This window comes from Chamaea fasciata, unplaced genomic scaffold (genome assembly GCF_029207755.1).
Source record: "Chamaea fasciata isolate MVZ Bird 193981 ecotype frontalis unplaced genomic scaffold, bChaFas1.0.hap1 SCAF_8, whole genome shotgun sequence".
NCBI lineage: Eukaryota > Metazoa > Chordata > Aves > Passeriformes > Sylviidae > Chamaea > Chamaea fasciata.
In genome coordinates this window covers 3,595,285-3,612,245 of record NW_027094093.1, presented here as the reverse complement: position 1 = coordinate 3,612,245, position 16,961 = coordinate 3,595,285, and the positions used below count along the sequence as shown (strand labels likewise).

The 16,961-nt window shown below is 48.7% G+C and overlaps 1 protein-coding gene across 6 annotated transcripts in view; it reads right to left on the bottom strand.

Moving 5' to 3' along the window:
- Positions 1 to 208: 208 nt before the first annotated feature.
- FN1 (fibronectin 1) overlaps positions 209 to 16,961 on the bottom strand; it is a 51,918-nt gene continuing 35,165 nt past the window's right edge. For 2 of the 6 annotated variants that reach the window (XM_066189426.1, XM_066189431.1), the window contains 18 exons: positions 16,707 to 16,823; positions 16,176 to 16,340; positions 15,428 to 15,583; positions 14,594 to 14,707; positions 12,674 to 12,943; positions 10,727 to 10,914; positions 9,602 to 9,689; positions 9,258 to 9,434; positions 8,941 to 9,030; positions 8,549 to 8,728; positions 7,916 to 8,005; positions 6,664 to 7,130; positions 6,002 to 6,140; positions 4,936 to 5,100; positions 3,747 to 3,872; positions 3,112 to 3,218; positions 2,491 to 2,601; positions 1,332 to 2,186 (listed from right to left, as the gene is read on the bottom strand). In XM_066189426.1, the coding sequence (XP_066045523.1) occupies positions 2,112 to 2,186; positions 2,491 to 2,601; positions 3,112 to 3,218; positions 3,747 to 3,872; positions 4,936 to 5,100; positions 6,002 to 6,140; positions 6,664 to 7,130; positions 7,916 to 8,005; positions 8,549 to 8,728; positions 8,941 to 9,030; positions 9,258 to 9,434; positions 9,602 to 9,689; positions 10,727 to 10,914; positions 12,674 to 12,943; positions 14,594 to 14,707; positions 15,428 to 15,583; positions 16,176 to 16,340; positions 16,707 to 16,823 (2,825 nt within the window). In that variant the 3' untranslated portion in view covers positions 1,332 to 2,111. Of the gene's footprint in view, positions 1,262 to 1,331; positions 2,187 to 2,490; positions 2,602 to 3,111; positions 3,219 to 3,746; positions 3,873 to 4,935; positions 5,101 to 6,001; positions 6,141 to 6,663; positions 7,131 to 7,915; positions 8,006 to 8,548; positions 8,729 to 8,940; positions 9,031 to 9,257; positions 9,435 to 9,601; positions 9,690 to 10,726; positions 10,915 to 12,673; positions 12,944 to 14,593; positions 14,708 to 15,427; positions 15,584 to 16,175; positions 16,341 to 16,706; positions 16,824 to 16,961 lie in introns of those variants that run through there. The other 4 variants (XM_066189430.1, XM_066189432.1, XM_066189429.1 and 1 more) reach the window with 3 other exon arrangements.

Here is a 16,961-nt window from a genome sequence, read left to right as displayed (position 1 = left end):
GAGCCCTGACTCTGGGTGTCCTGGGCTGTCCCCAAAGCTGAGCAGACAAGCCCTGTGGAGATGTGCCTCCTCTTCTGGAAAAAGCTGCCAAGGGCTTGAATTCTGCAGGGCTTGGCACAGCTGTGAGCACCCTGTGCTTTAGGGCACAGAGAAACCTCGACAGGGAGCTTGGGGAAAAGTGCTGTTTACATGATTTTGTCTTGAAACGCTCCCTGAGGGCAGGGGAGGTGTTTGCTGCTGGTGCAAGAGATGGGACAGAGAAGAGGACGTGGGCTACAACTTTTTAATGACAAAGTGACCGTGAAAGGATCCTTGCAGAGTTCTTCTCTGATGCAAAATCTGCACGCCCTCACTTGGGGAAAATCAATCTAGTGTAATGGGAAATTGCTCCTCTGTGCCTATGTCTAGGCCAGTTTCAGTTCTCAGGCTTTTTAGGGAGGTGTTTGGCTTTTGAACACTGGTGGGGTAGAAATGACTGCTGCTGCAACCACCCCACTCTTTGCAGAGGTTCTGGGTGCCCTGTCTATCTCTAGTACAGGTAGCAATCCCTGACACACGTCAAGAAGCCAAATGGTGCTTTCGTGTGATGCTTTATTGGGGCCGGAGAACCCAGAGACTGGAGCGGTACAGTGCGTGCGCAGCAGAGGGGAGGGGGCGGAGCAATCCTGGCAGGACCTGTCCTGTCCTCGCAAAGGCCGTACAGGTTCTGGCAGCGCAAGCAAAGGCACTCACTGCTGGCTTGGCTCACTCTAATCAAGACTGGCTTTGTTTGCAGAATGGTTGTGGGGAGCATTTTGTTTACCTCCCTCCCCACCATGAGGTAGAAGCGCAGCAGACCGGGCTTAGACGCCACTGGGGCCCGGCTCCTGTTGGGTTTCGAAGCTTTGAAGACATTCAACTTCACAGGTTTGGACGGTCTTGCTAATTCTGGCAACTCAGCCACCAGAAGCTTATTTAATTCTAGGTGTGGAACCAGCACCAGCTGAGCTCATGTGCAAAGCAGGGGCTGTTTGCCTTTCCCTGTCGCCCCAAAGCAAGCCTGTGCCATACCTACCCACTGTCTGCGCTCTACAGGGGCAGGGGTGCAGCTGGAAGCCTTTAATTAACAAACTGCTCTACCAATATTCTCTCCAGGTTTACTCCACTCTTCTCTGGGATGTTTGTTCCATCTCGTGTCAAGGCAATGTTACTCCAGCTCTGAATCATCCAGCTCAGTATTATCCACCTCAGAATAATCCAGCTGAGAATAATCATCTTCATCCTAAATTCCACGGCAGCAAAGAGAATCGCTTAAACTACATGTCCGGTTTGTAAATCTTTTTAATAAAAGAGTTGGGGTTTTTTTTTTCTTTTCCACAGTAGTAAAGCTTTGGCACTTACAGTATAAAAATAATCACTGATCATAATTACACCAAATTCCTCTTTTGTCAACTGCATACTAAGTGTCTTCCATACATTTTCTTCCCATATAAAAACACTTGAAGGTCAGGGGAACAAAAACTGATAAATAACAGTATGAGATATAAAGATACAGCTAGAAAAATACTAGGATCATCAAGAAAGAATTAGGACTGTGCATATTTTAAATATCACAGTGATTGGATTTGCTGTTCCTATCTTATTGCTGGCTGCATGCTTATGTGAAAGCAGAAGTGTTCGGTGGACTTTCCTATCCCTAAACCTCAGTATTGTTCTACTCAAATGTTCTTGTGTAGCACGGGAACCATGAATTTATACGCCCTCCCTCCCCCGAAGTATTTTGATCCCCCCACCAAATTTGTGATTTGTCACCTCTCCCCCTCCTCCCTTGTTTTTTTTTTTTCCTCTTTTGGCCCCCTTTTAAATTTGAAAACATTGACTGGAATTCAGCACTTTGAGCAAAACCAAGACAATCGCTACCAATCGTGAGAAAAGTCTGAAACACTCCAAGAGTGGCGCTTGGAGAAGCTGTGAGTTGAGCTTAAGCTGGGAAAATGGCTCCAGAGCAGGGGGCCATTCTCACTAGATGCAGTTTTGCTAGCATCACTCCAGTTTGGATGGTAATCGTGGCACATAGGGGTTTTACACTTTGGTTTGTCTGTTGCCATGGCCGCAAGAAGTCTTGCTCGATGTTACTTTCCCCGTGGATGTTGTGTGTCTGCCTGTACATCTAGGGGCATGAAACACTCAATGGGGCAGTTGACGTTCTGTCAGGAGGGAAGGAAAGTTAGAGTTAGCTCCCTCGGAGCTCTGTCCTGGGCGTGGTTTGTGCTGGGAGCTGCCGGCACAAAGCACACAGCTGAGAATCGCTCCATGCACTGGTGCCTCAGAGCATGCATCGAGGCCCTGCTGGGATGTGTGTGTGGGGGAAGAGTCAAGCAGCCGTGCGTGCGCCGGGGGCCGTCATGCACTGCTGGAAGCGCCAACCCGCCCCCGAGCCCTGCCGCGACCCCGCCACCTGTGCCAGGAGAACCACACCGCGACGGGGACGAGGAGGAAAGCTGTACTCACGGTGTTGGTGGCCTGGTGGTACCTCTGTGTGAACTGTGTGTAGGTGTGGCCGGCAGAGCCTTCGGGGGCCACCTCCACGCTGGGCCTGCGGCAGTTGTCACAGCGCCAGCCCTGCGGGGACACAACGGGCCCGTCAGTGCCACGGCCAAGGAGCTGCCAGGGCTCACAGAATCGCACACTGGGCTGCGTCGGGAGGGAGCCTAAAGCTCATCCCAGCCCATTCCCCTGCTGTGGGCAGGGACGCCTTCCACTAGAGCCCAGGCTGCTCCAAGCGCCATCCAGCCTGGCCCTGGACACTTCCAGGGATCCAGGGGCAGCCACAGCTTCTCTGGGCACCCTGTGCCAGGGGCTCACCTCCCTCACAGGGAAGGATTTCTTCCTAATCTCCACTCTAAATCTATCCTCTTTCAGCTTATAGCCATTAATTCATGAGCATTCATACATGAGGCTGCTCCTGTGTTACACCACACAGGCACTGATGCAAGTACTTCAGCTCTCCTAATTACTTTTCTTCTTATAAGTTTTGACCCCTTCCGTGGCCTGAAACCCAGCAGTCTGAGAAGCACAGCCCAGCACAGCCTGTCCACCCCATGTCCAAGCTAACACATCCCTCCTGCTCACCTGCTGTCCTCCGTAACAAGTGCAGGAGCAGATGGCCCCGAAGTACTCCTTCTGCCACTGCTCCCCAACGTGGTACATCTTCCCATCGTCATAGCACGTGGTCTCATCTGTGGAGGCACAGGCAGAGCTCAGGAGCAGGATCTGGCTTGGCTTTAAGCATTCTCAAAGCAGCCTGGTGATCAGAAGGGGAGCCCCTGGGGAAATGTGCTCCCCTCGTCTGACCAGAGGCTTCCTGACTGGCAGGGGAACATCAGACACGCTCACAGCTCTCCAGACATTGTAACCTACAGCAGGGGGGTGTTCTCCTGACAAGAGCAATGCAGTTTAAGTCACAGTGTGAAGGCCTTGAGGTGACAGGAAAGTCCAGCTGGGGTGATCCACCCCTCTGAGAGCAGTGACATGTCCCTGGTGCGCAGCTCCAGGGCCGGAGGCAGACAGGTGCTCAGTGTGCTGTGACCTGAGCTCACAAAAGGTTTTCTTCTTTCCAAGCTCAGGAATGGGAGCTTTATGCCTTCATCTCTTGTGAGAACAGACTGAACAGCTGATAACCTGCTTGTCCCCCTGGCAGGACAGAGCTGACAGGCTGAGACTTCCCTGAATGAGGGCTCGGACTAAAACAGCAGAAAGACACTTACGAGGTTCACACTTGAATTCTCCTTTTCCATTCCCAAGGCAGGTGCAGCTCATCATCTGGCCATTCTCCCCTTGCCTGTCCCACTTCTCCCCGATCTTGTAGTTCACTCCATTGTCATGGCACCACTCTGGAGAAGGCAGAGGAACAAGAATCTGAGTTATCACACATGCAGCAGGAGGAAAACAGCTTGGCGTTGTCTCGGGAAAGGCAGGAGAAAGAACCTTCTCAGCTCATCTAAGTCCCAAGGAGGAAATGGGTCCAGCTCCTGCAGTTTTTAACTGCTGAAGGCTGTTTCAGCTCTGGGAAATGTGTACAGACTCTCAGGGGAAAAAAGTAGGATGTGACAAAGAGTAGGGAGAGGAGGTTTGGTTCATGGGAGATGAAAAGAAAAGAAAAGGAATTTAATAGCTGTGGGAAGGAAAAGAGAGAAAAAAGTTTAAATGCTCTTTTTTGTGCAAATACCCAGCATAAAATTTACCACAATCTCACAAGACACAATGGCTAAGCCACGTGTATCAAATAATGAAATATAAATATTAATCCTGTAAAATAAGCATCTTTTCTTGTAAAATTAAGTGTCTTCACATAGACTCCTCTGAATCTATGCAAATTGCAGAAATACTCTCTTTGCTGAGCTTACTCCACAATTTAAAAGCCTAATTTCAATTAGCTGGGTATGTGTTGTGTTAAACTGCCCAATCACAGACTTTTGTTCCATTCCCTTATGTCAAGTTGGATATTTTTCCATGTAAACCACAGTTCTGCAAAGAATAAAACTTAATGCCCTGAGCAGAAGTGTTAGAAAATTAGAAAACGGGTTTTGCAAGCTGCTTTGCAAAGGCTGCCTGCAATGCAAACCAGATTTATTGTCAAACCAGCACTGGCTGTAATACCCATCGAAATCTACACTTTCCCATATTACCTAGACATGTCTGGCAAGGTAAAAAAAAGTCTCTTATCAATACAATTGATACTGATTGTTGCTGACGGCAATTCTAGATTAGCTGCACAGCTCAGAGGCAACCAAAGTTTTCCATCACTTCTTCTCATGATGCAAAACACCACTTTGGTTCATGGACTTCAGATCCTGCCGTCATTTGCATCATGTTTGGATCAGGCTGGTTCTGTCAAACATGGCACCGGTGCCGGGGGAGAGTGGGGATGGGGATGGTTAACAGCAAGCTACTCACTAGAAGAGTCACATCTGAAATGGCCACTGCCAAAGCCTAAACACTGGCACCAGAGCTTAAAGCCAGTTTCAGATAAGCGCTCCCATTCCTCGCCAATGGAATAGAAGGAGCCAGTGTAAGTATCAAAGCAGGTGTCGTCAGCTGGCTGGTTTAATCCTTCAGACACTGGAACAAAAAAAAAAAAAAAAAGAGAAGAAACAGGCATCACACACAGCAATGGGAACTGCTGAAGGACAATGATTTTCAGTGAATACACGCTTTTTTCTTCTTGTAATATCCTGGCAGTAATGGAACTACCCCATGGGCATACACTTGATGGTTGTCAGCAGCCCAGCTCCCTGTGATTTGTTTTCCATTTGCATGTGTCAGAGCAGCTGAATGATAAAAAAACTGACACAAAGGCTATTTTCATTTTGATTTGCCAAGTTTCGAGCAAGTGTGAGTTTTTGCATTTGCTGCTGGTGAGCAACAACCTGGCTCTGCCTGTTTTGAGGAGAAAATGCACTGGAAGATGCTGAGGAGCAGCAGGGGGTTGGTAGCTGCATGTGCACTTTTTCAGGGTGCTGCAGGTTCTATGTTATGGCAGGGGGATGGGAGGAGGAGAGCAGACCCTGTTGTTGGGCAGAGTGATTTGTCACCTGAGGTGTGTGCCTTGGCTGGTGGGTGCTTTACAACCACCAGGTCAGGGCGTGATGAGCGGGGCCAAAGAGCTGGTGGTCCTGTCTGTGACAGATACAAGGCACCAGTGATTCTGACTGCCTTTAAGCACAGCCAATACCAGATCTCTCTCGAGGCCTTGGGCTGTGTCTGTAGCCTCAAAGCACATTCTCTGTGCTTACACAGCAGCTCAGGACAGTTCTCACTCCACCATCAGTGTGCGTCAGTTATCCAAAACCAGAGGACCTCACAAATCACTTTGTCCCAGTGTCCTGCTAGGAACTGTCCTCGTCAGAAGTTTCCTTTCTGAACTGTTGTCAAGCTTGGGCACCAGGTAGGTTACCTTGAGTAAGGGGAATGAGGCAGGGGCTGCACAGGTTCAGCCAGACTCCCTGAGGCCATTCCTTACCAGTATTGCCAACTGTGACCACCTCCTCCAGCACCTTCTGCCTGCGGTGATCCTTCAGGGCTTCCACTATGATGTTGTAGGTGGCCCCTCTTGTAAGACCCTTGAGCGTGGCACTAGAAGAAGTGCCAGGAACCCTGAACTGCAACAAGAGACAATGCAAGGTCACCAGAAAGCTGGGAGGGAACACCCTTTAGGCGTTACCTCTCTCGCAGGAAAGACAGGGTGTTTAGGAGGACCCCTATGCTCTGTACCATGATGGAACCAGACCACTGCCCTTAGATACTCTGAGAACTTCAAACTTCTAGCTTTAAACCAAGTTAGACTTGGCTACTCTGGACTACGGATCACGAGGGGTTAGTTTGGCCATTTCAAAGAAACCAAGGGAGACTTAGGAAGAGTCCTGTAGCTTGGAGAAGCAGCACCTCAATCTTTGAAACTCCCACTCAGCTTGCTGCTCCCTTCCCTGGTGAAACGTCCCTGCTGACATCATTTCAGTGTCCTGAACTTTCAGCCTTTTCCATAAAGGAGATGAGGGAGGCTTTCATCCATCCTGGCGTCAGCTATATGTTAAACAGACTCTTTAGGCTAATTCCTGCCACGCCCTCAGCACAGCAAAGGAACTGAGAGACTCTCAGGTGAGGCTCCACCACGGCTCTGGTTACCTGCAGAGTGTCCTCATCCTGGCTGACGGGCTGGCAGGAGATGATGTACTCGGAGCTCTCCAGCAGCGGCCTCCAGGAGATGGTGGTGTGGGACAGGGCCTCCTGCCCCGCGCTGTCGTTGCGCCGGGGCCCGCGGGAGTGCGGGAACGAGGGCTCCACCACGACGGGCACCTGGTATCCCGGGATCTCCAGGGCTTCGTCCACGCTGGGCAGCGGCCGCCGCGACCCCGGCCTGAGGGGAGTGGCTGTGGTGGGGCCAGGCCGTCTGTAGCCGTGCTCCTCGAAGAAGACTTGCTGCCCCTGGTGTCCCACAGTCTGAGGGTGGCCAGAGGAGCCTGGAAGTTGGATACCGTTGCCGTTGTCATACCTGTTGTTGGTGAGGTAAGGGGTCCCCTCGTCAATGGAAGGCACGTCCAGGATGTCGGGCTGGTTGGGGTGTGGTCTGCTAATCAGCGTGGGAAGCTCATCTGGCCAAAGAAAGGTTAGAGGTCATCAAGCAAAGCAACCATGGCAAATCTAACAGCTGTATTACAACCACTCCAAGCATCAAACATCAGCAATTACCCCAAGATGCAACACACTTTTTATGACCTTGCATAATTCCCTCTCCGTCTTTCATGCATAGGCATAAGAAGTGTGTTGGTATGAAATTTTCATACAGCTGAGCGACACTTCTGAGCACTGCAACCCAAAGAAGCCACCACCACTGCTCAAATTGAGAAGAAATGATTACAAGAGATAGTTGCAGGTGATCATTTTAAGAGGAATCACAGGTGAGTAGGAAGAAACCTGCCCCTTGATCGTCTTTGGATGTCCAGCTGGTATTTTGCTTACTATAGGTATCTCAGAAAGTTGCAAAGTAAGAGGAATGCAACAGGCAACAAACTGAACGGATTCTGCATTTGATGCCACTAAGTGTTAGCCTGTAATGTTAACCCTGATTTAATTATCCATTAGGGACCCAAGCAAGAATCCAGCATCAAGCCCAGCATTCCGTTGCTAGTGTTCAAACACAGGTAAATGTGATTCATATAAATTTGGAAGTGTACCTCCTGCGTCCTTAGAAAGGAAAACCTCCTTACAAAGCCTATTTGACTCAAAAGAAAAGGTGCGGCTGAGTGGTGTGAACAGGGTATTTTTAAAAACATCATTATTTCAGTCCTCCACAAATGTTCTTCAATGTCTTGCACACTGAATTCCCCAAGTGGAAGATATCTCCTGTCGGCACACAGCAATCCAGAGCTTTGTTTACCTGTCCTTTTCCTGCCAACCAGCGGCTCGCTCTTCTGATTGTTCTTCACAGCAATGATGTAGATGATGTATTCAGTGCCAGGTTCCAAACCTAGGGAGGGAGGAAGGACACGGAACAATTTTAGACTTAGGAATTGCTTTTCTTTTATGATTTTGTGAGAGAACTAAGGCAGAATGAGAGGTGGGTGTGGCTACAGTATCGGGTATGTGCATTTCACACCCAAGGTTTTCAGGACAGCGCAGAGAGTGCAGCCTCCTGTTCCTCTGAGCAAGTTTGCAATCGGACCGTGTCAGCTGGGATCAGGGACCCAAACATAAGGGATCTTTAGCACACGTGACTGGTGAGGTGCCAGATTCAGGACTTTTCTTCTTTGGAAGGACAACAATTGTGGTGACAGTGAAAACAAGCACCAGGCTCTTCAAATGCGGTAGTTGCTCTGATCAGTGAAGTGGAATGTCTTTGTAGGACAGGTGTGCTTATAGGACCACTCTCTAGTACTGGAAACCACAATAAAGGAACACAATTTTCTCTGCCTATTAGCTAATCATCAACACATTTAATAATTAGGCCTTCCCCCCCACTCCTGAAATTCCAGAGTTTCAGGTAAAGAGCTCCCAGACAGAAGAGAGTTACCAGTAATGGTAGCCTCGGTGGTGCCGGGCCGGGGCCGAGGCAGGACCTCCTTGGCCGGTGAGCCAGGCTTCTCATATCTGATGATGTAGCCCGTGATCTTGGCTCGGGGAGGCTGCCACGTGGCCAGCAGGGAGTTGCTCGTGGTTGTAAGGAAGCGCAGGTTAGAAGGAGCATCGATAGCTGAGTGGAAACAAAAGGGTTTAACAAATCACATGCAGGAAAGACCAGCATATCCTTCACCTGAGCCACACCTGCTTGACACCCTTCTCAAACCTACTGCTGTGAGTCACAGGGAATATTAAATGTGATCAGACAGACATAGACAACTCCTAACTGGCCATATGCGATTACTGTGTGACAACACGAGCAAAAAGGTCAGACAAGATCATTACCAGTGGAGGCATCCAGTACCACTGGGGAGCTGCGTGCGTTCTCGTTCAGAGTGTACAGGTAGATCTTGTAGTCAGTGCCAGGCTGCAAGCCTAAAATGAAGTTGAAACACAAATGTTAGCTAAGGAGACGAAGCCACCTAAGATGGCCATCAAAAGGTCTTTCAAGAGCTTCTTCTTGGAGCCTAGTCTTGGTGCCACAGGTATTTTTTCCCACCTTTTGCTCCTATAGTATTTCTCATCAGAGATACTCGATTCCAAAACAAGAACCCAGTGTTACTTTCTGATACGACCGTGCAGCTGCAGAAGCCCTCGCTTACCAGTGATAGTGTAACTCCTGAGTTCAGGGCTGATGGTCCTCTGAATGGGGGGCTGGCCACCCGCAGGGACAGCCTCCACCAGGAAGCCAGTGATGGTCTCCGTCTTGGTCCTCCAGGTGATGGTGATGGTTGTCTCGGTGACATCCGTCACCCGGGGCCTGCGAGGGGGACTCACATCTGCGCCACAAGGGAAAGGGGTCCTGTCAGTACAGTGGGGACTGGCAATCTCATCAGCCAAGTCTTGGTGAAGCCTGGGATGGAGCTTTGGACAGACACAGCGCAGGCTGCCCGGCCTCTGCACCCACACAGCCCCGGGTGGTCATTTGGGGAGGGCCAGCACTTACTTTCAAGGGTTGTGACCACTCCCTGGGCTGGTCTGCTGGTCAGGGAGTCCTTCAGGGCATACACACTCACTTCATACTTGGTGGCTACCTAGAATGGACAGAGTTACATCACATTACGAGAAGGACCTGCCACAAGAGGAAATACTCCTGCCCTCAGTCGGTGTTTGGTGGAGCAATGTTTCTCAGTCACCACTTACTGAAATACGAAACTTTAAAATACATTGGGGAAGGATTGATGGGATCATTCTAGTTGTTTCCAGCTGTAATAAAGGAGTAGGTATGGACCCTGGCACACTGTGCACACTCAGGAGCAGAAGAAATCCTGGAAGCAGCTTATTTACCGCCCCTCGTTTTAGAATCTGTGCTTCAAAGCTGATTCTTCAGAGAAACTCTAATTCCCCTCCTATTTTTCCCAGGGTTAATGGATGCCATTTGCTATGATAAGGGACCAAATAATGTGAATAAAAGAGAATTGTGTAAGTAGCAGCATGGGGGGGTTGTCCTTGGCTGCATCAGACCATGGGTGCATCTAGATTAGAATGTTTTTTAAGGCTCGTTTTTGAAAATGATTCATAAAACTCCTTAAAACCAGATCAGCAGCTTTTTAAGATCGCAGGAACCATAAAAGCAGTTATTTTCAGCCTTCTCCAGTTCAGGAACTCCTGAAATGTTTCCAGTGGAGAAGATGGCTATATAGCAAATTTAAGCCTACTCACAAAAGACTTGCATTTGTAACTTATATTTTGCAGATATCTTAAAAACAGGCAATAGACTGCCACAGCTCCCATATCACAGCTCGAAATCTCTGCGTTAGATCACTTTATCTGACCTCTTTTGTGAAAGATGAGTAAAAGCATTTTTGCTGGGTTACTTTTGATTGTGAATCTGGTAATTTGCATTTCATTAGGCATCCAGTCTCTCAGTGCTGGATGAGGAAGGGGGTAGTATGCAGCCCCAGCAGGCCAATTACTTGCCTTTAAAGAAAACTACAGTACTGAGTAGCTACAGACTGACTTGCCAGACCCTTAGGAGCTGTAATCATTTACTTCAACTGAAGCTCCTGACACAGGAATCTCAAATTTCTTAAAAACATCTCCTTCCCACAACGCAAAGAAAAAAAGTTACCATCAAGCCAGACACAACTGCAGATGTGCTGTCTGGAGAAAGGTTGATCTCTTTCATAGGACCAGTCTTTTCTTTGGGGTTCACTCTGACTCTGTAGCCAGTGAGGCGAACGTTGGGCGCGTTCCAGTTGATGGTGAGACTGGTGGGAGTTACCTGAGTAAACTTCAGGTTTGTTGGAGGCGGAATTGCTGCAAAAATCCAGATTGGCACACAGTCACTTTAAAATAAGACAGTCTTGGATAAGACAATATTCTCTCCTGAACATGAGACAGGTTTAGGGCAGGAAAGTGGAGTGCCCTATGTAAACACAGGCGTAAAGCACTGTGGGAGGGGACACATTCGGGAGGAGATTCTCACACCTACAGCAACACTTTTCAGCAGAGATAAGGAGATATCGATGCTTCGACCCTGAAGGAAAGTGAGCAATGGCATTTGCTATGATATAAAGTAAAGGCTTGGGAAGGTGCTTAAATAGCAATAGGCCAGTCTGCTTTAAGTATTCTACCAGTTTCTGCTTTTCATCACACAGCTCATAGTTCAGTCCTGCGCTCCACTTGCCCATCTGTTCATTTCCAAAATACGATGGATGATTTACAAAAGTAGGAAGCAGGCTCAGGGATTGCAGAGAAGATATAAAAACACTGCAAATGGAGAGAGGAAGCATTTTTACAGCCACTTACACAGCGAGCAAGGCAATGGAAAAGCAGAGCTGTGGTGGCCATGAGGCTCATCACACAAGAGCCTGTCCACAAGCTAACACATCCACTGTCCTTACTAACAAATGCTTGCCTAAAACAAGGAGTGTCCATTGAAATATTTTCTTGCCTTACTGTTGGTAAGCCCGGGACTGTAAACAGAGCAAAGTCATACCTTACCATAGTGCCCATTACTGCGCATCGCTATCAAAGCTTTCCAGTTTTACAAAGTGGAAATACAGGAGAATTTTCCTTCTGGCTTTGCTCAGAGCTCAATCTAAAGCCCATGAGAGTCGATGGAAAGTCTTGAACTACTTCAAGTCCACTTTTGGACAGTGCACAAAAGGTAAACCACAGAGGGTGGGTTTGAAAAAGCATTGTATTTGCATTTCTGGCAGGTAGTCAGCCAGCTGTTCCATCATTCCATCACTTTGCTGCAGTTTTTAGCACAGCAGATCTGTACACTACGACCCACTGAATTCATTCCACCCCTGGAAATAAAGCGCCAACCTTTCAGCCACAAATGAACGAGAGACCTTTATTACACAGGTGCTACCTGTCTCTGTAATAAAGTCACATCTGCTAAGGCTGGAAGCTTGCAATGGATTCCACACTGCTGGGAGCAATGTTAAGCTAATTCCTTGCAATAATTTGCCTTTTTCATCAGGGAATTTTCAATGCATGGAACTGTAGCTGGATCAGCCTGGCACAGAAGGCACTCTCCTGTGGAGGTGATGAGGGTGCAGGGTGTGGGCATGCAGTGGGCTGCGGTCCCTAGGGCAGTGCCAGTGAGGGATCTGCAGGCTCTGTGACACCTGAGGGTTCAGCAATCTCCCAGCCCCTTCCTGCTGATATTTGGTTCCAGCAAGGTCCCTGGGGCACGAAAGCTGCCCTCACCTCTTGTTGGTCACTACCTGTGCTTTCAGGTGTCCCACACCTTGAAGGCAAGACAAGAGCATTGTAAGAGCCCTCAGCATGGATCAGGCTCTGTGACCAGGGACAGGATACCGCTGGACACCCCACCCTCCTTTCTCTAGGACGTGCTCCTGCAATCCCGCTCTCTCGCCTGCCTTCCCTGATGTGTATGCAGGCTGACTCTGCTGGCAGGCAGCTCTCTGGCCCCAGCTAAGCCATCCCTCAGGGGCAATCCCATCCCCCGGAGCGGAGCACCAGTTGCACATGGAAGCACACTTTACCCCTCGGGGCAGAAGCCGCTGCTGCCATGGCCTGCTGGGGGTGGTGGGAGCTGTACCTGTGGACTGGGTCCCAGTGAGGGGCAGGCTCTCCATGTCATCGTAAATGGCAACGATATTGATAGTGTACTCAGAACCCGGCCTGAGGCCATGCAGCTCAGCAGTGTCTTCTTCGCCACCTGGGGCCGGCAATAGCTCATGGATTCCATCCTCAGGGCTTGAGTAGGTCACCCTGTACCTGGTGACTTGCCCCTGAGGGCTTTCCCAAGCAATTTTGATGGAATCAACATCCACCTCAGTGAATGTTAGTCCTTTAGGGCGGTCAATGTCTGTTAGGCAAATTAACGGTAAGAGGTTAAGTGATAACAAGCAGGTTTGTGGGTGAGGAAAATAAAAAGCATTTCGATTACGTGCAAAGCGGTTTTCAGTTTGGCATGGCAAGGGGGCAGTGGATTCTCCTCTGTGCTGCACCTTGCACACATGCTTACATCCCTAAGCCTAAGTTTGCAGGTGCCAGACAGCAGGAAGGCAATCTTTGCTTTGCTGAAACCAAAAGGACCTGCACTGCCACCTTCAAAGCAGCCAGGACACCAATTCTCACCTATTTTTGAGTCCTCTTAGCACCAAAACCTCTTCCACACAACTCTGGTAGCATTAAGCTACCTTAAAAGTGGACAAGAGAAAAAAGAAATGGGAATGTTAAGACCCATTTCTCCCATGTAAATGGTTGCTAGTTGCCACAGGCAGCCAGAGAACCCACCTGGCTCTGTAAGTTTGGGTTCATGCTGCACTTGCTGTTCACTACTGCGAGCTGCTGTGCAAAGTGCCAGACCAAGGAGAATCCATGCCTCTGTTTTCTTTCATAAATTAATGTCCAATTAACACATTCATCAAGAAAGCAAAATTACTCAGCATATTATATTGTAAAATCAGTTAGAAACAAACTTTCCAGCTTTGTACTGAGTGCACATGGAATGTCCACAGGTGCAACTGGGTGATATGCACACCTCCCAATCAAACCAGTTCATGGGATCTTCCCGGCAAGGTGCGAGCTCAGAGCAGGGGAAGTGAGCCTTGCTCCTCAGAAGTCTGGAGTGGCTATCACAGAAACACACCCATCTGTTACACAAAATGGGAGGATCTGGCATGTAATTTTTATATTGGATCAAAATCATGCTTTTCTAAAATGTTTCATCTTTTTCATTTGCCGCGTTGTATTAGTCCTCAATTTTCTACCTTTTCTAGTTGGCAAAGGTGATTTTTGTCCATGAATTTGTTGGTTTGAATGTGGACTCTTTGCACATCTCTGCAAAGCTCTGGAGAAGCTCCCATTGTCTGTAGTGTTTGGGGCTGAGTCATGGTTTTGAATACAAGCTTGAGCAGGGAAATGAGAATCACACAAATCCCTACCCCAAAGCACTTTACCTCAAACATACCCCTGAGTTACCAGGTCCCTCTTGTCTCCCCTCTGCGACCAGAGCAGGACTGCTGATTTATACACAGCACCTCAGTCCTGGAATTATTCTTTGTTTTGCAGCGCTTCATCCCAAGTTCTTGGTATAACCCATGTGGTTTCCCTTACTCCCTCACACAGGGCAAGTGCTCCTAAGCCCACTCCAGTCGCTTGACAGCAATCACCTTTGCCACCTAGCTCCACACAAAGGAGATCTTGGGAGATTTTATCCACTGATTGGCTGATGGCAAACGAAACCCCAAAAGATTCCGTGGCATTAGTGAAAGAAAATGAGAAACGCAGCACTTTGAGGGGGCGGGAAATCGCACTTTGGCAGCGTTTGAAGCAGAGGGACTGCGTTTTTGCTGGAATCTGCAGTTTAGGTGCATGGTACTTGTCACAGGGCAGACCACTTCACATTCTCCTGGAGACCAGGCCCCTGACTTTTGCTTTCCCTGGGAATGTGGTGGTAGGTTCAGACATCAATAGAAAACACATGTTTGTTCCTGTGAAGTGAAATACATACTGGTGACAGCTGTCTCAACCAAGGGCTGGCTCTCCCCGTTCTGATTCTGAGCAGTGACGCTGACTGTGTACTCCACTGTGGGCTGCAGACCTTCAATAGTGACTTGAGTTTGATCTGGCAGGAAAGAACACCATCGGTCAGAAAGAACAGCACAAAGCTGCCGAGTGCTGGCCCTGAATGAATGGCCTGTCTGAGCCATACCATGAGTCAGTGTCATTAAAACAACGTGGGACTGAGAAATTAAATTCGCCTTTAAATTGCACCATGCTTCTCCAGCAGGGCACAACTGCAATTTGTACCTGCTCCAAGGCTCCACAGCTGAAAGGGCAGGTAAGCACAGGGAGACCAGCTGACATCACTTTTTTAGGATAAGACTGACCATCAACTCAGCTGCATCACAAGCATCCCCGAGTGCTCTGCTGATCCCACAAAATGCAGTTTTCCTGAGAGCTGACACGGCAGGTCCCACAGGTGCTACCCTACAGACCTGTAGTGTAAGTGACTGAATCCTGCTGTGACCAAGGGTCACATCACGTGACTTCCAGAAGGATTTCAGAGCAAGTTTAGCTGGATGCTAGAAAATCCAATGGTATTTCTTTGAAATGCAGGTGCTTTTCATGCACACTGAGGCTGCCAAGAACACACTTTTGCAGTTCAGTGGTGTCAAAGAAATATGAAGCTTTTGGGGCAAAAATCTGCCCGAGCTCATCTGTCCTGGATGACACAGAACTGAATATCAGCTGGATGGCAAAAAATGGTGCAAGCAGCAGCAGGATTTTAGTGGTCACATCTTGCATTGTTTAGAGATCCAGTGAAGGATGAGATGACTCTTACCTGCAGGGACGTTTTTTGTTTTTGTGGGCCCATGTCCATTCTTGGGGACAGCAGTCACCCGATACCCTGTAACTGGGGAAGTCGAAGGGAGCCATCTGATGCTGATACTGTTGTCCTGGACATCGGTGACTTGCATCTGGGATGGTGTGTCTATTTCTGGGCAACAAAAACAATCTTTATGAGTATACTGGTACAGGAAACCCTCCTTCCACTCTTGTGTCCTGGCTGAATTGTATTCTGTACTGCTTGGAAGAGAAAACCCATGTTATGTGATCTCATATCAGCGTTAGTTGAGGATTTTTGCTGTTTTAAAGGCTACTAAATGCCTTTATCTGCAGCTATGGCAGGAGTAGGGTTAGACTATATCCAAATCAGGAGTGAGACTACAGTCTTGGCATTAGAAAGATAGGTCCCCTCAGGACCACATAATCTGACAGTGAAGCACTGGAGTTACGCCAGCAGTGACCCCACGTTTTGAGAGCCCAACAGGATTTGCATTCTGCAATGAGCAGTTGAGCACTGCTTTCATCCCCATCTGGACTCCACAGGGTTTCCCTTCTCCAAGTCCACAGTCCCCTCCTGTGCCATGTCAGTTATCATGCTGGGCCACCAAGATACACAGCTCGCTGAAACTGCTGGCCTTACAGCCCATGGCTTCTAAAAGAAACCAGGGATCAGTGATGCACACTTATGGGGACAAGCCAACACAAAGCCGTGGGGGTTTTTGTCTGGTTTAATCAGGTCTCACCTGTTCTGTAGGTGACAGTGACTGGCTTGCTGCTGGCAGGGCTGTCTCCACGGCCAGTTACAGCATACACAGTGATGGTGTATTCCACACCAGGCTTGATGCCAGTGATGGTGGCAGTAGACACGGTGCCAGGCACTGTGAACTCCTGCACTGGGCTGCTTCCACCTAGGAAGAGTAGGTTAAGAAAGAAACGTGATGGATCTGTAAAGCATACATTTAAAATCTCTCCAAAAACCAGGACAGTCTTATATGCACCAAGCTGAAGACAGGACCCTGTTGATTTCACTGGCTGTTGGGTCAAAGCTGTTTTGACCATTCCAAGGAAAAAAATGAAATATGCACACAGAACCACCTGTAAAATGACTGGAATACTCCAGACGCTCTTTCTTTTTGGTAGACAAAATACGACTTGCTCTTTTTCTAAAAAGGCACCTGTGTGTCTGCTACAGCCCAAGGTGCCTTTGCTGTTTGCTTTCATGGCCTCAGAATACAGTTTCTGGTCTGGGACCAGCTGTAGCAGCCTGCCCTCACCTGTTTCACCGTAAGTGATCCGGTAGTATCTGACTGTCACTGCAGGAGCATCCCAGGAAATCCTGAGGCTGGTGGGGCTGGTAGGGGTGACTTCCAGGTCCCTTGGAACATCAGACACTAGAAAAACAGAGAATTGAGAAGGGAATTTAAACACAGTTGCACATCAGCTACATACTCCACTTATACCATGCTCCTCTGCCACTCATCTGTCTGTCCTTTGGCTCGGGGCACACTCCTCTCCAAAGAGATGTATCT